This window comes from Electrophorus electricus, chromosome 14, assembly GCF_013358815.1.
Source record: "Electrophorus electricus isolate fEleEle1 chromosome 14, fEleEle1.pri, whole genome shotgun sequence".
Classification (NCBI taxonomy): Eukaryota; Metazoa; Chordata; class Actinopteri; order Gymnotiformes; family Gymnotidae; genus Electrophorus; species Electrophorus electricus.
Genome location: NC_049548.1, coordinates 18,524,832 through 18,541,639, shown reverse-complemented (window position 1 = coordinate 18,541,639; position 16,808 = coordinate 18,524,832). Strand labels below are relative to the sequence as shown.

The 16,808-nt window shown below is 43.3% G+C and overlaps 2 protein-coding genes across 4 annotated transcripts; both read left to right on the top strand.

Moving 5' to 3' along the window:
* Window positions 1–7,206, top strand: rundc3ab (RUN domain containing 3Ab). The gene is made up of 11 exons (XM_027009172.2): window positions 1–315; window positions 1,953–2,068; window positions 2,209–2,336; window positions 2,853–2,938; window positions 3,185–3,274; window positions 3,493–3,573; window positions 4,483–4,648; window positions 4,890–5,047; window positions 5,214–5,333; window positions 5,800–5,906; window positions 6,083–7,206. Exons 1-11 carry the CDS (start codon window positions 236–238, stop codon window positions 6,223–6,225), a joined length of 1,275 nt encoding a protein of 424 aa, XP_026864973.2. The 5' UTR covers window positions 1–235; the 3' UTR covers window positions 6,226–7,206.
* A 2,311-nt stretch (window positions 7,207–9,517) lies between these two features.
* fam117ab (family with sequence similarity 117 member Ab) lies at window positions 9,518–16,612 on the top strand. Of its 3 annotated transcripts, none has more exons than XM_027009234.2 (8): window positions 9,518–10,103; window positions 10,998–11,140; window positions 12,324–12,410; window positions 12,989–13,087; window positions 13,819–13,947; window positions 14,367–14,514; window positions 14,952–15,093; window positions 15,460–16,612. In XM_027009234.2, the coding sequence occupies exons 1-8, from the start codon at window positions 9,944–9,946 to the stop codon at window positions 15,674–15,676; spliced, it is 1,125 nt and encodes a 374-aa protein (XP_026865035.2). In that variant the 5' UTR covers window positions 9,518–9,943; the 3' UTR covers window positions 15,677–16,612. The 3 variants fall into 3 exon arrangements, with proteins under 3 accessions (XP_026865035.2, XP_026865036.2, XP_026865034.2); XM_027009235.2 differs by having other exon boundaries at window positions 10,995–11,140; window positions 13,873–13,947; XM_027009233.2 differs by having other exon boundaries at window positions 10,995–11,140.
* The last annotated feature ends 196 nt before the right edge of the window (window positions 16,613–16,808 follow it).

The window sequence follows — 16,808 nt, the reverse complement described above, 5'->3', positions numbered from 1 at the left end:
GCAAGAATTAGGGGTCGAGAAAGGTAGCCCGCCACAAGCAGGAAACACGACAATTACTTTTAAAATATTGTTTTTCATTTGCATGTCAGCTGCTTTGCACAGACTGCTTTAGAACATGGCGCTCTACTGCACTCGCTGTCTCCGCGTATAAAATCGCAGCCGTGTGGGTCTCCCCAAGGGAGGGGTTCCGCGGTGCTGCCGCTCCTGAATGGAGTAGAGCTGCGTGCCGTCCGCGATGGCTATGGGCGTGCAGTCGAAGAGGGGGTGCTCCAGGAGCGTCGCCGTTGAAAGGAGAAACCTAATCACCGTTTGCAGGTGCGTTCACAGGGTAGCCCAGCACTTCAAAACGGCGAGGTGATGCTACGCCCGCTAGCCTAGAGATGTAAAAGGAATCGCGCTTTTTGGCTTTAAGAATTCGCGTGGATAGTCAGTTTTATTACAATGCACAGGGACGAGTTGTACCGGCCTATGAAGCCAGTGGGCCTATTGAAATCAGGGGTTAAACCTCACTGGAGTGCACCGCCTGGTCTACATCGTATTTGGGATCCTGTAAGTGGGTTTAATTAGGTGCTATATTCTGATTCTTTAAATTTTTATTCATTTACTAACAAACAACAGTGATAGACTATCGATTAGCCTGTAATAACGTAGCCCATAGTTACGTTTGATTTAGACCTCAGACTAACTGTACATTAAAGTCATCTTCGATACGATAACTAGCTAGGACATGTCAGGCTGGTCGGTCTTGGTCGCAGATGCACGTGATTGCTCAAGGAGAGCCTTTTTGGGAACGTGTCACGAGACGTGTGATTTAAATGTGTTCCCGGATGATGTCGTTGCTATGACGACAACCTTCTCCGGCAAGGACGTGCGATTTGCGGGTACCACGGGAGCCGATGCCCTTTGGTTCTCTGAGAGGGAATATGCTACTGTGCTTTTGAGTTTTTTGTTATTTATTTTGTTTTAATTTTTATTTGGAATCCTTGTTTTTAGTGATTCCTTATTCTAAGAAAATGTATCCTTTTTTTTTTTGGTTCTGCATTTAGGATAGGCTAACAGCTCTAACATCTGCAGAAAAATAATGTGGCAATTTACTAATTACTAATTTAATATACTTTGAGATTGCAAACAGTACACTGGTATAAAATAGACTCTGAGTTGTAAATCATGGATGAATATCACAAACTGGTTTTAGGCCTCCTAAAGGGTTGGTTGTCTTTTTGAGGGACCCATTTGACATCTGGGTGCTTGGCTGTAACGCATAGCTGGCTTATTGTCCTGTTTGTACTGCTTAGAGATGAGCTGGCTTTACTGGTGAAGGGAGCATTGTTGCCCATAGAATAAGCCATGGTGATGTCACTGCTCCTTATGTCTCCTGGCTCTGCCATTGGCTGGAATAGCAAGCATGACTTTGCCTTACTGCATCTGCTCTCTCTCTCTCTCTCTCTCTCTCTCTCTCTCTCTCTCTCTCTCTTTCACACACACAAACTCGCACAAACACACACAGCGCTTATTTTGTGAGGTGGACTTTAGGTCTTCATTTCTGAGTATGATACAACTGCATATTCCATTACATTATTACATTACAAGTAATTTGCTCTATCTGAAAATCTTGCTCCTATCTGATCCCTTTTTGCCCATAGTGTGCTGTTGCCACCACATCTAAATACCTATACATATACATTACCTACCTCAGAAGAGGAAATGCTTGTAGTAGCGTTGAGTAAATGGGGAGAATTTCCTTCTACCACATTCTACCACTTCTGCCACTGTGTCTCTGCCCCACAGATTCTTTTTCCTCATGCTGTGGGTTCATCTGATGTGTTGACTAATTTATTAGAAACATTTTGGATACAGATCGGCACTCTTGACACCTTGACTGTGCCTGCCTGGCACAGGTATGGTGGAACTGACTGGTTGGTTATGAGTTTGATGCGCTGTTTGCATGCCAGGTTTTCAGTGAAAACACTGTTGGAGAAGTACACAGCCGAGCCCATAGATGATTCATCGGAGGAGTTCATCAATTTCGCCGCTATCCTCGAGCACATCCTTAGCCATCGCTTCAAAGGTAAATAACATCGGTGAAAGACACCGCCTCTGTCATCAGCTCAGGAAGGAATGAGCGAGGCAAAAACATTCCTTCTATTTCTCTTTTCTTGCTTAAAATCTGAACGATTTGTCCCCGTATTCGGTGCTCCTGTGAGACAGGCTCAGGCAGCTGGTTTGATGGTCAGCGCAGCTTCTGGGACTTCATACGTCTGGCGTGCAGCAAGGTGCAGAACAACTGTGTGGGAAGCATAGAGAACATGGAGAACATCAGCACGTCCAGGGCAAAGGTGGGCAGTGCTGCCCTGCTGGAAGGGGCAAGACTTTCTATTGCATAATCTATACGATGAATCGGGTTTGTGAGTCAGTTGTCAGGCCGTGGCCATGGAGACGGAGATGTACATTTGTTTTAATAGCTCTTAATGACAGTTTGAGATGCTGTATTTCCGCAATACACACCACATCTGTTACCCAACATGCATTCATTATTTCCTTTGTGGAAATGCTCCGAGGTAATCCAAAAATAAATTGTTTGTTCTTTTGCATAGGTCACACTGCATTGCATTGAGGGTAAATTTGACAAACTCAGATTAAGACTAAGTGTAGATTAAAAATAATTTCCAGTGTTGATTCACCACTGCCACTGCAGTTTGGTGTGGGATTAGGCAATCTGCATCCCAGAAACCATCTGTTCATGTTTTAATGTTGTTTTAACTGTCTGATTCTTTGTAAGCACCGAAGCACTTGTGAGAATTGTATATAAGGTGCTTAAAAGATTAATTGTGTGTGGGTGTGGGTGTGTGCAGGGTAGAGCATGGATACGGGTGGCACTGATGGAGAAGCGACTGTCGGAATACGTTGCCACAGCGTTGAGAGACAGCCGCACCACCAGGTCAGAGCTCCACTGAATGCACACGTGTGGAAAAGCACGCATGTAGAACAACACACATGGAATTGCATACATGTAACGCTGTGGTCCAGTTCTTATGAGCTAACTAACCTAAGGGATAATTTCCAGACAAACATATCTTTACTGGCCTGCTAATATGTGAAATGTTGTGTGTTCAATTGGTTCATTGGGCATTTATGTCTTTGTGTGTGTGTGTGTGTGTGCGCGCGCGCGCGCGTGTGTGCGCAGGAGGTTCTATGAGGAAGGGGCTATCATGTTACGAGAGGAGGCCACTGTGCTGACCGGTATGCTGATTGGACTTGGAGCGATTGACTTCAGGTAAGATAAAAAACAGCGTATGTGTGCGCATGCATGTGTGGGTGCATGTATGCATGCGTGTATGGCTGGGGAGTGAATGGAAGAGGAGATGTAAAGATATAAGGGTCTAGAACAGTCCTGGTACAGTGGGGGAGGGATTTTGATAGGTCAAACTGGTCCGAGGTCCTGAGAGGAGGTGTTCCGTGCATCCTGAGAGGAGGTGTTTCGTGTGTCCCCAGTTTCTGTCTGAAGGGAGAAGCTCTGGATGGTAAAGCTGAAGCTGTGATTGACTACACTCCGTATCTGAAGTTCACCCAGAGGTGAGGAGCCTTGTCTCGTTGTGGAAGATTCGTTTTGTATCTGCTCTTCTTCGTTTGCCAGCAAATTCATATTTCTATATATCATCATATTAATATTTACATTTACTTTTTCGGCATTTGGCAAACACTCTTATGCAGAGAGACTTACGAAATTGCTTTGTCATATACATATCAAACAGTGCACGAGAGAGTTGATAGTCCTATTTTTCACTCACTGTATGTAAAATTAACATTAAAAATGTGTGTTGATTTAACGTCGACCTGCTCAATTTGTAAAGAATATCAGGAAAACAGGCTCCAGAATGTGGCCCCACCATAATGCTCTGCACACTGGCAGCGTGTCAGACCGCTGTATTGTTGCCTGTTTCCCTTCGGTTGGAGCTGGTGATTAGAGAGCTGTGTGGGTTTCCTTCCTGGAGAGGCTGCGCTGCTGTCCGTTATGGTGCTGTTGTTTGATCTGGTGCCCCCAGATGTCTCAGTCTTCCAAGCCTCTGCTGAGCTGCTGCCTAGCTGGGCATAATCAACCAAAGCAGATTGCTACCCCATGCAGACTGCCAACCCTGCAGACAGCCATCCTGTGCTTCTCAACACTCCTGGCGTGGCCAGTATGGTCATTTAATAAGAGTGTGTGTGGGACACTTGTATTCCACACAACCTCATCAGACCTTCAGATTTGGAGCTAAAAAAAAAAGCGGGGCATGAGACAAGTGTAATGTATGCAAGAAGCAGATCCTACTGCAGCGTACATTGATTGGGGGGGGGGGTTCCGATCTGACTTGTTGCTATGACTACTTGTCCCTATACTGACATATACTGTTGCTGTGGGGCCCACTTGCTATGACACTCCAATCTCTGCTGTGCTTTGTTGCTGGGAGCTCAGCAGTAATGCTGTTGTTGGGTGGTGTGTAGCTATGACTACCTGAGTGACGATGATGACTGCTGCAGTGTGGATAGCAGCAACAGTGATGACAGCGTTCCAGAACATCCCTACCTCCCACTAGTAACAGACGAGGAGAGCTGGAGCAGCAAATGTCGCAAGATGGAACAGAGGTTCAAGATTGTCAACGCCCAGAAGGTTGGCATATCTATACACTGAACTGATCTGATATCTACATAAAATTACAGATCGAGAATTACCCTATTCTCAACAAATACATTATTTCCATTGAACTACATACTGCTGTAGTTGGAAAATTGCTGTGACTACACTGAAGTCTTAACAAGGGAAATCGCTATGACTACACTGAAATTTTGTGACATGTTGAGGACTGTGTGTTTCTGTGTGTGTTTCTGTGTGTGTGTGTGTGTGTGTATAGGGGTATCTGGAGGAGCTGGTGAGGCTCAGGGAGTCCCAGCTGAAGAACTTGGAGACTGAGAATAAGAGACTGAATGCTAGACTGGAGGAGCTCCAGCTAGAGAGTCAACAGGAGAAAAGAGAACTGGAGGGCATTATCCTCGAACTACAGGAACAACTGTGAGTACAAACACACACACACACACACAGAACTGGAGGGCATTACCCTCAAACTACAGGAACAACCCACTCTTCACTCACTGTATATCATCAGTTTATCTGTGTTTGTGTACATGTGTGTGGTTTTGTGTGTGTGTGTGTGTGTGTGTGTGTGTGTGTGTCTCAGGACAAGTCTGATTCCTGGTGAGCCCCACCCCCTGTCTAAGGATATGTCAATCCCCCTTGTTAACCAGTGGCCATCACTTCATACTTACAACAACCAGGAGGAGAGGAAACACTACCGCAGGTGACGGAGAAAGAACACTGCTGTCTGTTAGTTCATCCTGTAGTTTCCTACAGAAATATTAGGCCTGAACTTTCTTCTGATAATGGTGATTCTCTGTAAAATGTCCCCTGGGTTTGAGAACAGCTTTGTGTGCAGGAAAATTGTCATTTGATACACCAGTGCTCTATTTATCAGTTACATGACGGTCAGCACCATGACGATGTAGCAGGGTGTTTGACAAAAACAATCAAATAATTTCCTTGGAAAGGTTTCTGATTATAGGATGTTTTGATAAAAAAGTATGCTTTTATAAATTTTCTTTAAGTTCCATTAAAGAATTAAAATGTACCTAGCTAACTCATTAACTGTGAGACTCGCTCTTGAAAGTTTCACAGCTACCAGCTATTTCCTAAATGCTTCAGTCCCTAGCTAACATCATTTGTTAATTTGATGTAGTGTTCTGCACTCTTTCTATAAAAACCCACAGCAGAAGTTTACTGAGCCCTGAGCCTCTCTCGGCACACGTTGGCTTGGACTCCAATTCCCAGAAAGCCGAGAGGAAGAAGAGTAATTGCCAGCCTTGGTGCGCAGCAGGTACAGCCTCACAGCTGATTGGAGTGACATTGTGTTCACAGATCAATCACAGATAAACAGGACATCTGCTCTTCAACTGCTGTGAATGGTTTACTTTTAAGTGTGTAACTTTTTGAATGTTTACTCTTTCTCCCTGGTTTGTTTTCCCCATTCCCCTGCGTTGTCCTTCTTCTCAGGTAAAGACTACACTCCCTCCATGTTGGGTCTCTGTGGCTCACTGGCCTCTTTGCCCAGCTGTAAATCTTTACCCAGCCTGAGATCCACAGAGTGCCTGGTAAACATTAGTGCAGAGCCGAGTCCTGCTCTCACTCCCAGCTAGGGGGCGCCAAAAACCCCATCTCACTCACGCTCACATGCACGCACATGCAGAAATGTGTTTTATCAGCAGATACATCCAAAGACTCCATGACTAAGCACCATCTAGCAGTAATGTTCCCTGTCTCAGTCTGCTAAACAGAAGTGTCCTCTTTCACCATCTGTGATGTGTGTTTGGAGAGAGGGCTACATGCCGAAGAGTGGCTAAAGCTTTCTTTATTTCTGGACAAGTGAACGTTTTTGTGTCCAGCACCGTGGTGATGCTGGCAGTGTGTCTCAGTCCCTGCGTGTCTCTGAATGTCTTTGCTGTTTGGTAGCCCTATGTGGTACTCATGATGGACATGGATTGTAGACTATGACCCTGTCTGTGGACTATGCACTCAGCGACTCAACTCCCCTGGAGAGCTTCATGCTTCTCTTCACCTTGGGACCTACTTTCCTTTAAGAATTGAAAATGCAGTCATACAGACATATGCATTTACATAAAGTTCATACACATACAAAACACGGTACAGTGTACATGCATGACAGGAACAGACACAGACACACACACACACACTCTTACATAATAGTCAGTGTCTGTATTCCTAAGCAACTCATTTCACACCCCCTGTGATGGAGTGGTTCACAATCCAGCAGTCTCACAACCTCAGCGCAACTCTTCTCTAAACTGCATGCATGCTTGGCCTCGGAGCTTGTGTAGTGCTGGGGGACCCCCCACCCTGTGTGGCCTGTCCTCTCGTAGGGCTTTACTGTCCATTTGAGAGTGGTAATATAAATAGGAAGACGTGACTTTAAATCTGTCCCCACATACACGGTTGAAGATGCTGGATATGAGAGAATTCAACTGCCAAAAGATGCACAGAGCAGTGGCCTGTGTTGTAATGTCACAGAGGTGCCAAATGGCCTCATAAAAAAATGAAATCTGTCTATCTATCTATCTATCTATCTATCTATCTATCTATCTATCTATCTATCTATCTATCTATCTATCTATCTATCTATCTATCTATCTATCTATCTATCTATCTATCTATCTATCTATCTATCTTCATACCAGTATACCATGTGTTTGACATCTTTGTCATTAGTTTGTCCAGTTTGTCTCCTTATGGTAGCATCTTTACTGGATGCCTCCTGTGTACTCAGCCTTGATCAGACAGAAACTGTTATAACACCCATATGAACACTAAAGCAGAGATGTCATGGTAACGGGAAAGATAGTTATGGGGGTAATCACATGTATTTGGAAACTGAATAAATGAAACTGGATAAGGTGATGAGTTTTTAAAATAACTTTCACTTCAAATATAAAGATTTCTAATTAATAGTATGTGCGTGAGTGAGAGAAAGGGTCATGCCACACACACAAAACAGTTGGAATTCTTAGCATTTATTAATTTTAATATGTACTTACAGGTTTTCATTTCTACTAAAAGTCTGGTATTTATTACTGCATTGGAATGCACTATGCTGTTCGTTATTCTAAATTGCAATAAAACTGCCTCCTCTTTGTCCCTTTTTTATTGTTGTTGAAGTTGGACATTGTCTCACATTTCAACACTCACTCACCTCTCCATTCTCCCCTTTCATTCACCAGAGCAGTGCAAATTTGTTACTGAGGAGTGGTCTTATTTGTTCCATCCTGATAAGCAACTCTCTGAAGGACAGTTATTTAGACAGCACACCTCAGTCACGTACTAGCAGGGCATTGAAATAAGGTGCAGTGACCATGGCGACAGTGTCTGTTTACACAAACACGTAAGAAACCACAGCAGTAAAAAGGCGCCAGGCCACAGCTGCAGTTAACTCTTGCCAGAGCCTCTCTGGTGCCTACTCGAAGAGGCATTGTGGATCAGCACCTTTAGCCTTGGCAGGTGCCATATTTTGCCATATGCGTGCCAGGCCTACCCACACAGGCAGTCTAACAGGCAAAAAGAGGCCAATGATGAACAAGACACCATCAGTGAAGAGATGGAAGACAAGCAAGAAAAGAAGCACGAGAACAGCAAAGAACAAAGAACAGGTTTTTGTTCCTCCTGTGTAAGTATTGTGTCCTCTGCTGAACTGGCCTTAGCAGCTCTTGTGGCTCGTGTGCAGCTTCCTAGAAAGCAAAAAGCTTTTGCCACTGTTGGCCCTCTGTGGTATGGGTGTATCTGGAGCTGCAAAGACTGTGGCCTGGAGGTCAAATAAATAATCAGTGTCCATTATAGGTCAAAGGTTAGAGTCGTTTGTTAATTTAGAGTTTCACAGTAGAAAGTGCTCCACACAGAAAGTGTCTGGATGTTAAATGGATCCTGAGGGGTTCAGAATATGTTCAGAAAACAGGAAGTCGAGGCCTTAATAACGCTGTGATGAAGGTGATGCTCTGCTCTTACCTTTGGTTTATCTCTTCTTGTGGAGGAGAAACTGAGGGTGTTAATGTTCTTTGATAACAAGCACAATCTGCCCAGTATTTTATGTGGGTCTTGATAAGGCAATATGCTAATGTCAGTGCCAAGACTGGGCAGTTAGTGCATTGGTCTCTAAAGATGTGAGTGTCTGTCTATGAGCCCTGCAGAATCTCCATGACTGGATTCTGGAGGCTCTAAGGACCAGTACATACGCTTATCCTGTGAACTTCCTATGCATGATACTCTATTAAAAACTGTAGTAATATTATAAATATGTATTCATAATTCTCACTGAACAACAGTTCTGATCAGCCCTATTCATCAGAATTTCATGCTCCGGTTCATATATCTATCTCATGGACACTCCACCCCAGGCTAACCCGAACTGCAGCAAAGTACGAGCAGTTATCTTACACAATGCATACAGCAGGAAACCACCCACAGGGAGCTGACTACAGAGATACACCCAATGCCCTATCTAAATAAACACCTGTATTCTTTTAATAGTGGATATAAAAGAAAGTGAATGTATTAAATTGACAAAACAATTAAAAGTTATTTTCTTGCACTTTATACATGGGTAAGTCAGTCATTCCAATTTAATGTGAAAAGAGAAAAAAACATACATGGATGGACTTATTTTCATATAAATTCAAGTCATATAAATATTAATTCATATAATGTAAAATGGGTGGAAACTAAAACATTTGTGTGATACAGGGTACCTTTGCTTAAAAGAAAACTTTTTTTTTGGTTCGCACACGTCTAGATTGATGTCACAGTATCCAATAGGCGTAAAGTAGTAGGCTTCAGTAGCCAACCAAAACGAGAGGTTTATAGGCAGGCACTTACCCTCAAAATGAATGTTTGTGATGTCTCAACATTTGCTATATATTAAGGGGACTGACTGACGGAGGAAACGTCGATCCAACAACTTCAGCGTTAGCCAATAGTTCAGCTTGATCCTTTGTAATTAGTTCGGCTACTTTATTTGTATTCTGGAGATAGCGGTTGTGATAGTAGTTTGTCTTGATGACATTTAGCTAGCTAGATGCAGAAAGTAAGTTAAACGAACAAACGCCACAAAGTCTAGCTAGCTCGAATAAGTCAAGCTTTCCTCAGCTCTACCAAGTTGGCTTGGTGGCTCCCTATAACACTTTGTACGCCGCAGTTAGTTGGTTGTAATATTTTAGGTGAAGTTGTTGCGGAAATACAGTAAGCAAGAGGTTTCGGTTTCTTTTAAAGCAAGGTGTTTCAGGTGAACTTGCTGCTAGGCTAGCTAGCTAGATCTGAGCTCCGTACCAGCGTCTCCGAGTTACTGGGCGAGGGATGTCTAGCAACGGAGGTCGCGAGGGAATGGCCCGCGAGACGAGCCTCGGTCCCGGCGCCCAGCCTCGCGAGTCGAACCCCGGTCTCCAGCCGCTCCGCGCGACCGTTCCGTTCCAGCTTCACAGGAAAACACGTGCAGACCTCAGAAATGTCAGTCCAGGTAAAGTGGTGCGCACAAATTTAGCCATTAAACGTTGCCAACGAACTTTGCCATCCAGACAGCTGATTTTCTAGCGATGTCAGAAAACGCAGCGTCTTTATATATCGCTTCCATAGCAATGATTAAAAATCTTAAGATATTTTGCATATATATATATATATAGCTGACCCAACACGCAATTAACATTACTCTAGTTGTATAGTATAATTAAAAACAAATATCGATGTTTATCAGTCAGCCCTAAGGCTGAGCAGGAATCATTCATTTATAAAGATTATATATAAATAAACTAAATGTATGCTTTATTTAATGAATAAACAAAATATAAACTAAACGTATGCTAAATAAACATTTATTGCGTACGAAGGTACGATTAATTGCCTTTCATATCAGTTTACCTTTTATAGGTCAGTCATTTGAATTGCGTTAGCCAACACAATATTTCTTTAGGTCCAATAAAGACTGCGCCTCATAAAATGTTTTATATTCTCTTTCAAAGGTATTTTTTATTTCTTCTTCAAAGCTCAATGTGTATCTAACAAACAGAAAAATGAACTAAATGTTACCTAACCTTACATAATTAGTAATTTGGTGATCTAGTTTTTTTATATTGCATGGCCTGGTTAGCGTTGGAAATATTTTTCTTTGCACAAACACGTAATATATATTTAATGTATATTTATATTTGGCACCTTTTGGTTCATGTGATCAATTATTAAATACACTGAAAACGTTAAGCAAGCCGTCCCTAACCAGGACAAGAACTATCGAGTGTTTGTTATTTTTTGTTTTGTTTCCCAGATGAAGCATGTGGTGTGTTCAGCTCCGATCTGGTAGCTCTAAGACCTGCCACATTAGGTCTGAAGTGACATCTCTCTTCTTCTCTTTCAGCAGCTGAGAAGGCCCAAGTCCTGCCACAAGTGAAGATTCGAAGGGCGCTTTCTTCAGATGCTATCGTTGGACCCTACCTGCAGGGCCAGTGGCCCAGAGACGGCGACGAATCTGGACGGAGTGGACAAAAAGATCAATTCACACAGGTCAGGGGCCGGAGGGACAGCAGTCGTCAGCTCACAGCTGCAGGGATAGATGTGGTTCAGATCGGAGTCCAGCTGTGCCATGTGCTGCTTTTACCCTTCTGTGCATTAGTGAAGTGGCTTCTGTAGCGTTCAGTAAAGATGCGGAGAGGAGAGAAGGAGTACACGGGGCCGCATGGTGTTCGGTCGTCTGACTAAGCTGATCATGTTGGTTGATCTGTTAAGTGGTGTTTTGTTTTTTGTTTTTTGTTGTTGTTGTTTCTCTTTCTCTCACCCTTTTCTCACCGGCAGTAGAGAATAGCAGAAGCCACATCCTCATTGCAACTTCTGCACATTTTCTGTAGGCAGGGACCTGCTCAAGTTGATCTGAAATCAGCTGTTTTATTAAGCTCATTAGTCCCAGAGCTTCGAAGGGGACATCTGACCTACGGTCAGTGCGACTGGTTGCCAGCATGTCCGCAGGTCTCAGGCCCGGGTGGAGTTGGGTTACCACAAATGGGGGTGTCTGGAGATGAGCTGTGAGTGGTGTAGTTCCCAAAGCTAATTCCTTCTGTTTGTTATTAGCATTTGAAAGAGAGATCGCATTACCCCACTAACCTGTCCTTTGGGAGTGTCTTAAGTCAATAAACACATTTTTGTCAGTGTGTACTCAAAGCAAACTAATTATGTACTTCAGTAGGTTTCTCCACCTTTGGTATAATAATTTCTAAATCTGTACTACAGCCTGTTGGTGGAAACCACAATGTAAGAATGAATAAATTAAAATTTAGTACCAAGCAAAGGCCAGAGAATGGTGACAGTTGGTTCACTGGCTGTTGGTATTGAGTTCTGCTTGTGGCTGTGTGTTACTATTGAGCTGTGGCTTTAGGCTTGTGCTGGAGGCCAACGTGATGGTCTCTGGCCTGAGTCTGGTTTGATTGTTCCTCAGCTGTTAAGAGGAAGGAAATCCTATGATGTAGTGAGGCTTTTGTCTATTTTTTAACCTTTGCTTTCTGTTCCCCATGTACCAAAAGGAAGAAGAATTCTCAGTTTGGTATCTTGCAATGCAGTGATCTTATGTTGAGGGCAGTATGTGTTCATAATTGGTTAGCTTGCTATGTTGCATATGTAGTGTCCTCTGTTGCTCTGCTGAAAGAGATGATGCTTGGCATTGGAAGATAATGATGATGATGATTGTTTCATGCAGACTTGGTGGCCGGATGAAGCTCAAAGAAGGATCTCCTGGAGCCACAGACGCTCAGCATCATGGGGACATGCTGAACATTTACAAGATGTAGGGGGGGGGGGGGGGGGGGGGGGGGAGTGTGAGAGTGTGAGAGTGTGTGTGTGTGTGTGAGAGTGTGTGTGTGTGTGAGAGTGTGTGTGTGTGTGAGAGTGTGTGTGAGAGTGTGTGTGTGTGAGAGTGTGTGTGTGTGAGAGTGTGTGTGTGTGAGAGTGTGTGTGTGTGTGTGTGAGAGTGTGTGTGTGTGTGTGAGAGTGTGTGTGTGTGTGTGAGAGTGTGTGTGTGAGAGTGTGTGTGTGAGAGTGTGTGTGTGTGAGAGTGTGTGTGTGTGAGAGTGTGTGTGTGTGAGAGTGTGTGTGTGTGAGAGTGTGTGTGTGTGAGAGTGTGTGTGTGTGTGAGAGTGTGTGTGTGTGTGTGAGAGTGTGTGTGTGTGTGAGAGAGAGAGAGAGAGTGTGTGAGAGAGAGAGAGAGAGTATGTGTGTGTGAGAGAGAGAGTGCGAGAGAGAGAGTATTGTGGTGCCAAAGATATAGCATGCTGATGTGCTGGAGGCACAAGGTTGGTTTTTTTTTTTTTCTTTTCTCTGATGTAATCTGTCACTTCCTTTCTTTCTTCATCATCCCCATTTCAGATTGCCAAACTAAAGCAACAGTTGCAACAGAAGCCCAAGCCGGGAGTGCATGTGGGCATTCTCGAGAAACCACACTACCCTCTACGAGCATGTGTACAGGTGGAAAATGAACACAAACAAGTGTACACACACCTAACTCTCTCAATGTTTCGTAGTGCCCTCACCCAATGAACTTCTGCATCTCTATACACATTTCCAAGGCAAAAATAACCTTGAAAACATCTGAAGTATGTAGAGCTCTTTTAAAATACTTATTATGTAGGTTGGTAAAGGCACACAGACGTCAAAGTACGTAAAGCTGTGTCTGAAGAATTGGCCTGTTTGATAACTCGTAAATAAATGGGCTACACACATCACAATATACACAATATACTCATCCTGTTTATTTTATTTGAACTTATTCTTTACTATGTTGTAGTAATAGAACTGTCTTCCCTCGGTGCTACTGGATTACAGATATAATGCATAAAGCTGATGTCGTTCACATTGAATTTTGAAAACAAGCGTAGGCTTGAGGGGTGGGGGTTAGGACCTAGTGAATAACCAAATTACTTCAGTGGTCTGTGGGTAAAGTCTGTGTACACACACATATGCACACTCAGCAGAGGAAGTGAGGAGTGCAGCATTTAGCAACAGGAAGAGCAGTGGCATCAAATCGAGATCCAGATGCAGTCCTGCTTCACACATCCATCTCTCACACACACACACACCCTTGTCAGTTTCATTTGATCACACTGTAGATATGTAGGTGTGTACAGTCTAAAGATGTGCAGCTACATTTAGTATTAAATCTATTTTTGTGCGTGCGTCTCCTTGTGTCTGTCGTTCAGTCTCAATCAGTGCCTATGTCTCCATCACCTTTGAGCCGGCTGCCCTCTGTCCAGGGACACGGTGAGGAGGGACTGGACCAAGAGCTGGAAAGGGCCTTTATACGCCACTCGCCCATCTTGCACAGCAGGGTACGTGCATGAAGCAGGTAGAAGTGGCCCAGGTTTCACCATGAGACTTGCTTCATTTTGGAACTGCATACGAGTTCCTGTTCCAGTGTCTTATTTGTTTATGTCCCAGGTAATGGTGGTGTGGACAATAATGCACAATTATTGCTGGTATGGCTTGTTACCCTGGTGTACAGTACATCAAACGAGCCTACCGCACACACCACTTGTAGATCTATTCTGTTGACCTATTTTAAAATGTAATCACTAACAGTTTTAAGTATGGAAGTAATCACAATATATCAGATAAGTATTTGTATAAAAATAAATAAATATCACAAGTATCATTAATTCATTGAAGAAAATGATACATTGGTCAAGCCCCCAAAGGTGTCGCTGTGTCACCATGTTATTGTAGTTAAAGGGAGTGTTTCTTCTCCAAGCTGCTGGAGGTGCCTGATGGCCACCGAGCTCCTGTTCCCACTCTGAGCTCCAGAGGCAGCGTCCAGAGCGAGGCCCTCTCCTTCACGCACCCATCCTCATCCTTGTCTCCATGCGCCTCTCCACAGTGCCTGCATGACCTGGACACTGGTAAACGCCTCTCGTTCCCCAGAGTCAGGCTTTATTCACACATACAAGGAGTTTATCTTTAGTTACGCAGTAGTTCTCAATTCACAGCAGAAAGTGCAATCACCAAGATCCATTGCTTAAATCTTACATGCATATATACAGTCACATAATACATGTATTCAAGTATATAAAGAATAGAAAAATATATAAAAGTAACGGTGTCCAAATAATATTGTATGGCGTGCAGAATACAGCAGAACAAATGAGTAACAGATACAGAACTAAGAACATCAGAACAGGTGGCATTACTGTAGAAAAATGCTTATGCACATGAACTGTTCACGAGAGGCGTGGCTTCTGTAGTGTGGTAGGCCTGCCCCTTTGAGACTGGCGGGAGGGGCAGATGAGTGCACTCCTGCGTGTTTGTGCTGTGACGTTTGTGCCGTGGCCCTGTGCAGATCAGCCGGGCGCTGGTGCATCTTCTTGTCCCTCACCCCTGCCGTCACCCATGGCATCTTCTCCGCGTCCAAACAAGAGCTACTGCTTCCAGAGGGAGCCACCGGAGGGCTGTGAGAGAGTGCCTGTGTGTGAGGAGAACACGTGAGTGTGCTAGCACATGTTTACGTAAACATGCACGAGTGTGTATACAAACACTCACGCACACTTGTGCATACATGCATACTCTTGCATACGAACACACACTTGCATATTCTTGCGCGCGCACACACACACACACACACACAAAAACGTGTACATACTTAACTGTTCCAAATGGCTAATGGTGCAATCAAGAGATCATGAATTAACACACTGGGGCAGATGTGGTCTAGTCCAACACACTCTTATGACCAACTGAACATCTGCTACTTCACAGATAATTGCGTTGTTGTTGTTTTTTTGTTTTTTTTAACTGTAAGCAGTATTTAATAGTTTTCTGAAGTATTGAATTATGTTTCTGACCTCCAGTGCTCTGTGCAAAGATCAGGCGTATCTCACTTACTGCCCTGATCCAAATAAGGTAAACTTCACCCCTCATGGAGGTTCTGCCTTCTGTCCTGTCAATCTGCTGAAGCCCCTCCTGCCTTCGGTGGACTTCCTCTTCCGGAGCCTGTCAGTGTCTCCAGTGTCCTGTTGGGCGGGACAGGCTGGAGCACGCCAGACCCCACCAGTCTTGGAGTATTAATGACCACCGGGTACTTAGGATGTCTGAAACCAGCAGCCAGTACGATGAGACCCACTGTCTTTTTCCACACTCTTAGAATTCTCCACCCTGTGAAATGCTGCACTAGCCTTCTGGCATTTTTTTTAACCCTTGGTCGTCTTTTCTCCTGTGTATAAAAGCTGTGTAGGCTAAAGCAGTGCATTTCTAAATGCTCCTGCTCTTGCTCTTTACAATGACGACAAATATTCTCTTGAGATGTAGTGTGTTCGTGCATGTGTGTGTGTGTGATATTATTATTATTATTATTATTATTATTATTATTATTATTATTTTTATTTTAAAGCATCACTGACCAGATGTCTGTAAACCTCTGATTATCAAATCCTAAACTATCAAACCCTAAGCAGACTGCAGTAAAAACAATGAAGCGGAGATTAAAACTCAGAGAGGGTGTGCAGTCTTTCACCCAGCCACAGTGCATTCAGAGGGGGTGTGCAGTCTTTCACCCAGCCCCAGTGCATTCAGAGGGGGTGTGCAGTCTTTCACCCTGCCCCAGTGTTTGACACCTGCTCATTGTGCACCAGGCACATTTTGCTTTACATTTTTATGATTTGAAAAGACAAGGTCACAGATGATGGTAATTAAAGATTGATTAGAATTGGTTGGCTTTCCCATAATGGTAAGAGTCAACCCCTTAGAAACAGTGAATGTCTGCTTCAGTTCTTAGATCAGGGCTGCATAGAACAGCCTCTACTGTAACTTCAGCATGGCTGAAATGGTCTACAACTCAACATACAAGGTAAAAGTCACATAACTTAATGAATTATCACTGGGTAAGGCACTATTTATAGTGTTTAATTATAAGTGCACGAGAGAGTGTTATATATTTAGAGAAGAGTTTTCTTTCTTTATTTTTATTAAAATATATATATATATGTATGTATGTACATATGTATGTGTGTGTAATATATAATAGTGTGTGTATGTGTATATGTATATATATATATGTATGTGTGTATATTTATTTATTTATATATATATATATATATATATATATATATATATACACACACACACATACATATACACATTTTATATGTGTGTGTGTATATATGTATATATGTATATGTATATATGTGTGTGTATATATATA

Excerpts from the sequence above, each read along its gene's own strand:
- rundc3ab (XM_027009172.2), top strand. The coding sequence starts at position 236 with ATGGCTATGGGCGTGCAGTCGAAGAGGGGGTGCTCCAGGAGCGTCGCC. Across the intron at positions 3,275-3,492 it reads CTTGGAGCGATTGACTTCAG|TTTCTGTCTGAAGGGAGAAG; the intron begins GTAAGATAAAAA and ends GTGTGTCCCCAG. Across the intron at positions 5,048-5,213 it reads CTCGAACTACAGGAACAACT|GACAAGTCTGATTCCTGGTG; the intron begins GTGAGTACAAAC and ends TGTGTGTCTCAG.
- fam117ab (XM_027009233.2), top strand. The coding sequence starts at position 9,944 with ATGTCTAGCAACGGAGGTCGCGAGGGAATGGCCCGCGAGACGAGCCTC. Across the intron at positions 10,104-10,994 it reads CCTCAGAAATGTCAGTCCAG|CAGCTGAGAAGGCCCAAGTC; the intron begins GTAAAGTGGTGC and ends CTTCTCTTTCAG. Across the intron at positions 14,515-14,951 it reads CCTGCATGACCTGGACACTG|ATCAGCCGGGCGCTGGTGCA; the intron begins GTAAACGCCTCT and ends GGCCCTGTGCAG.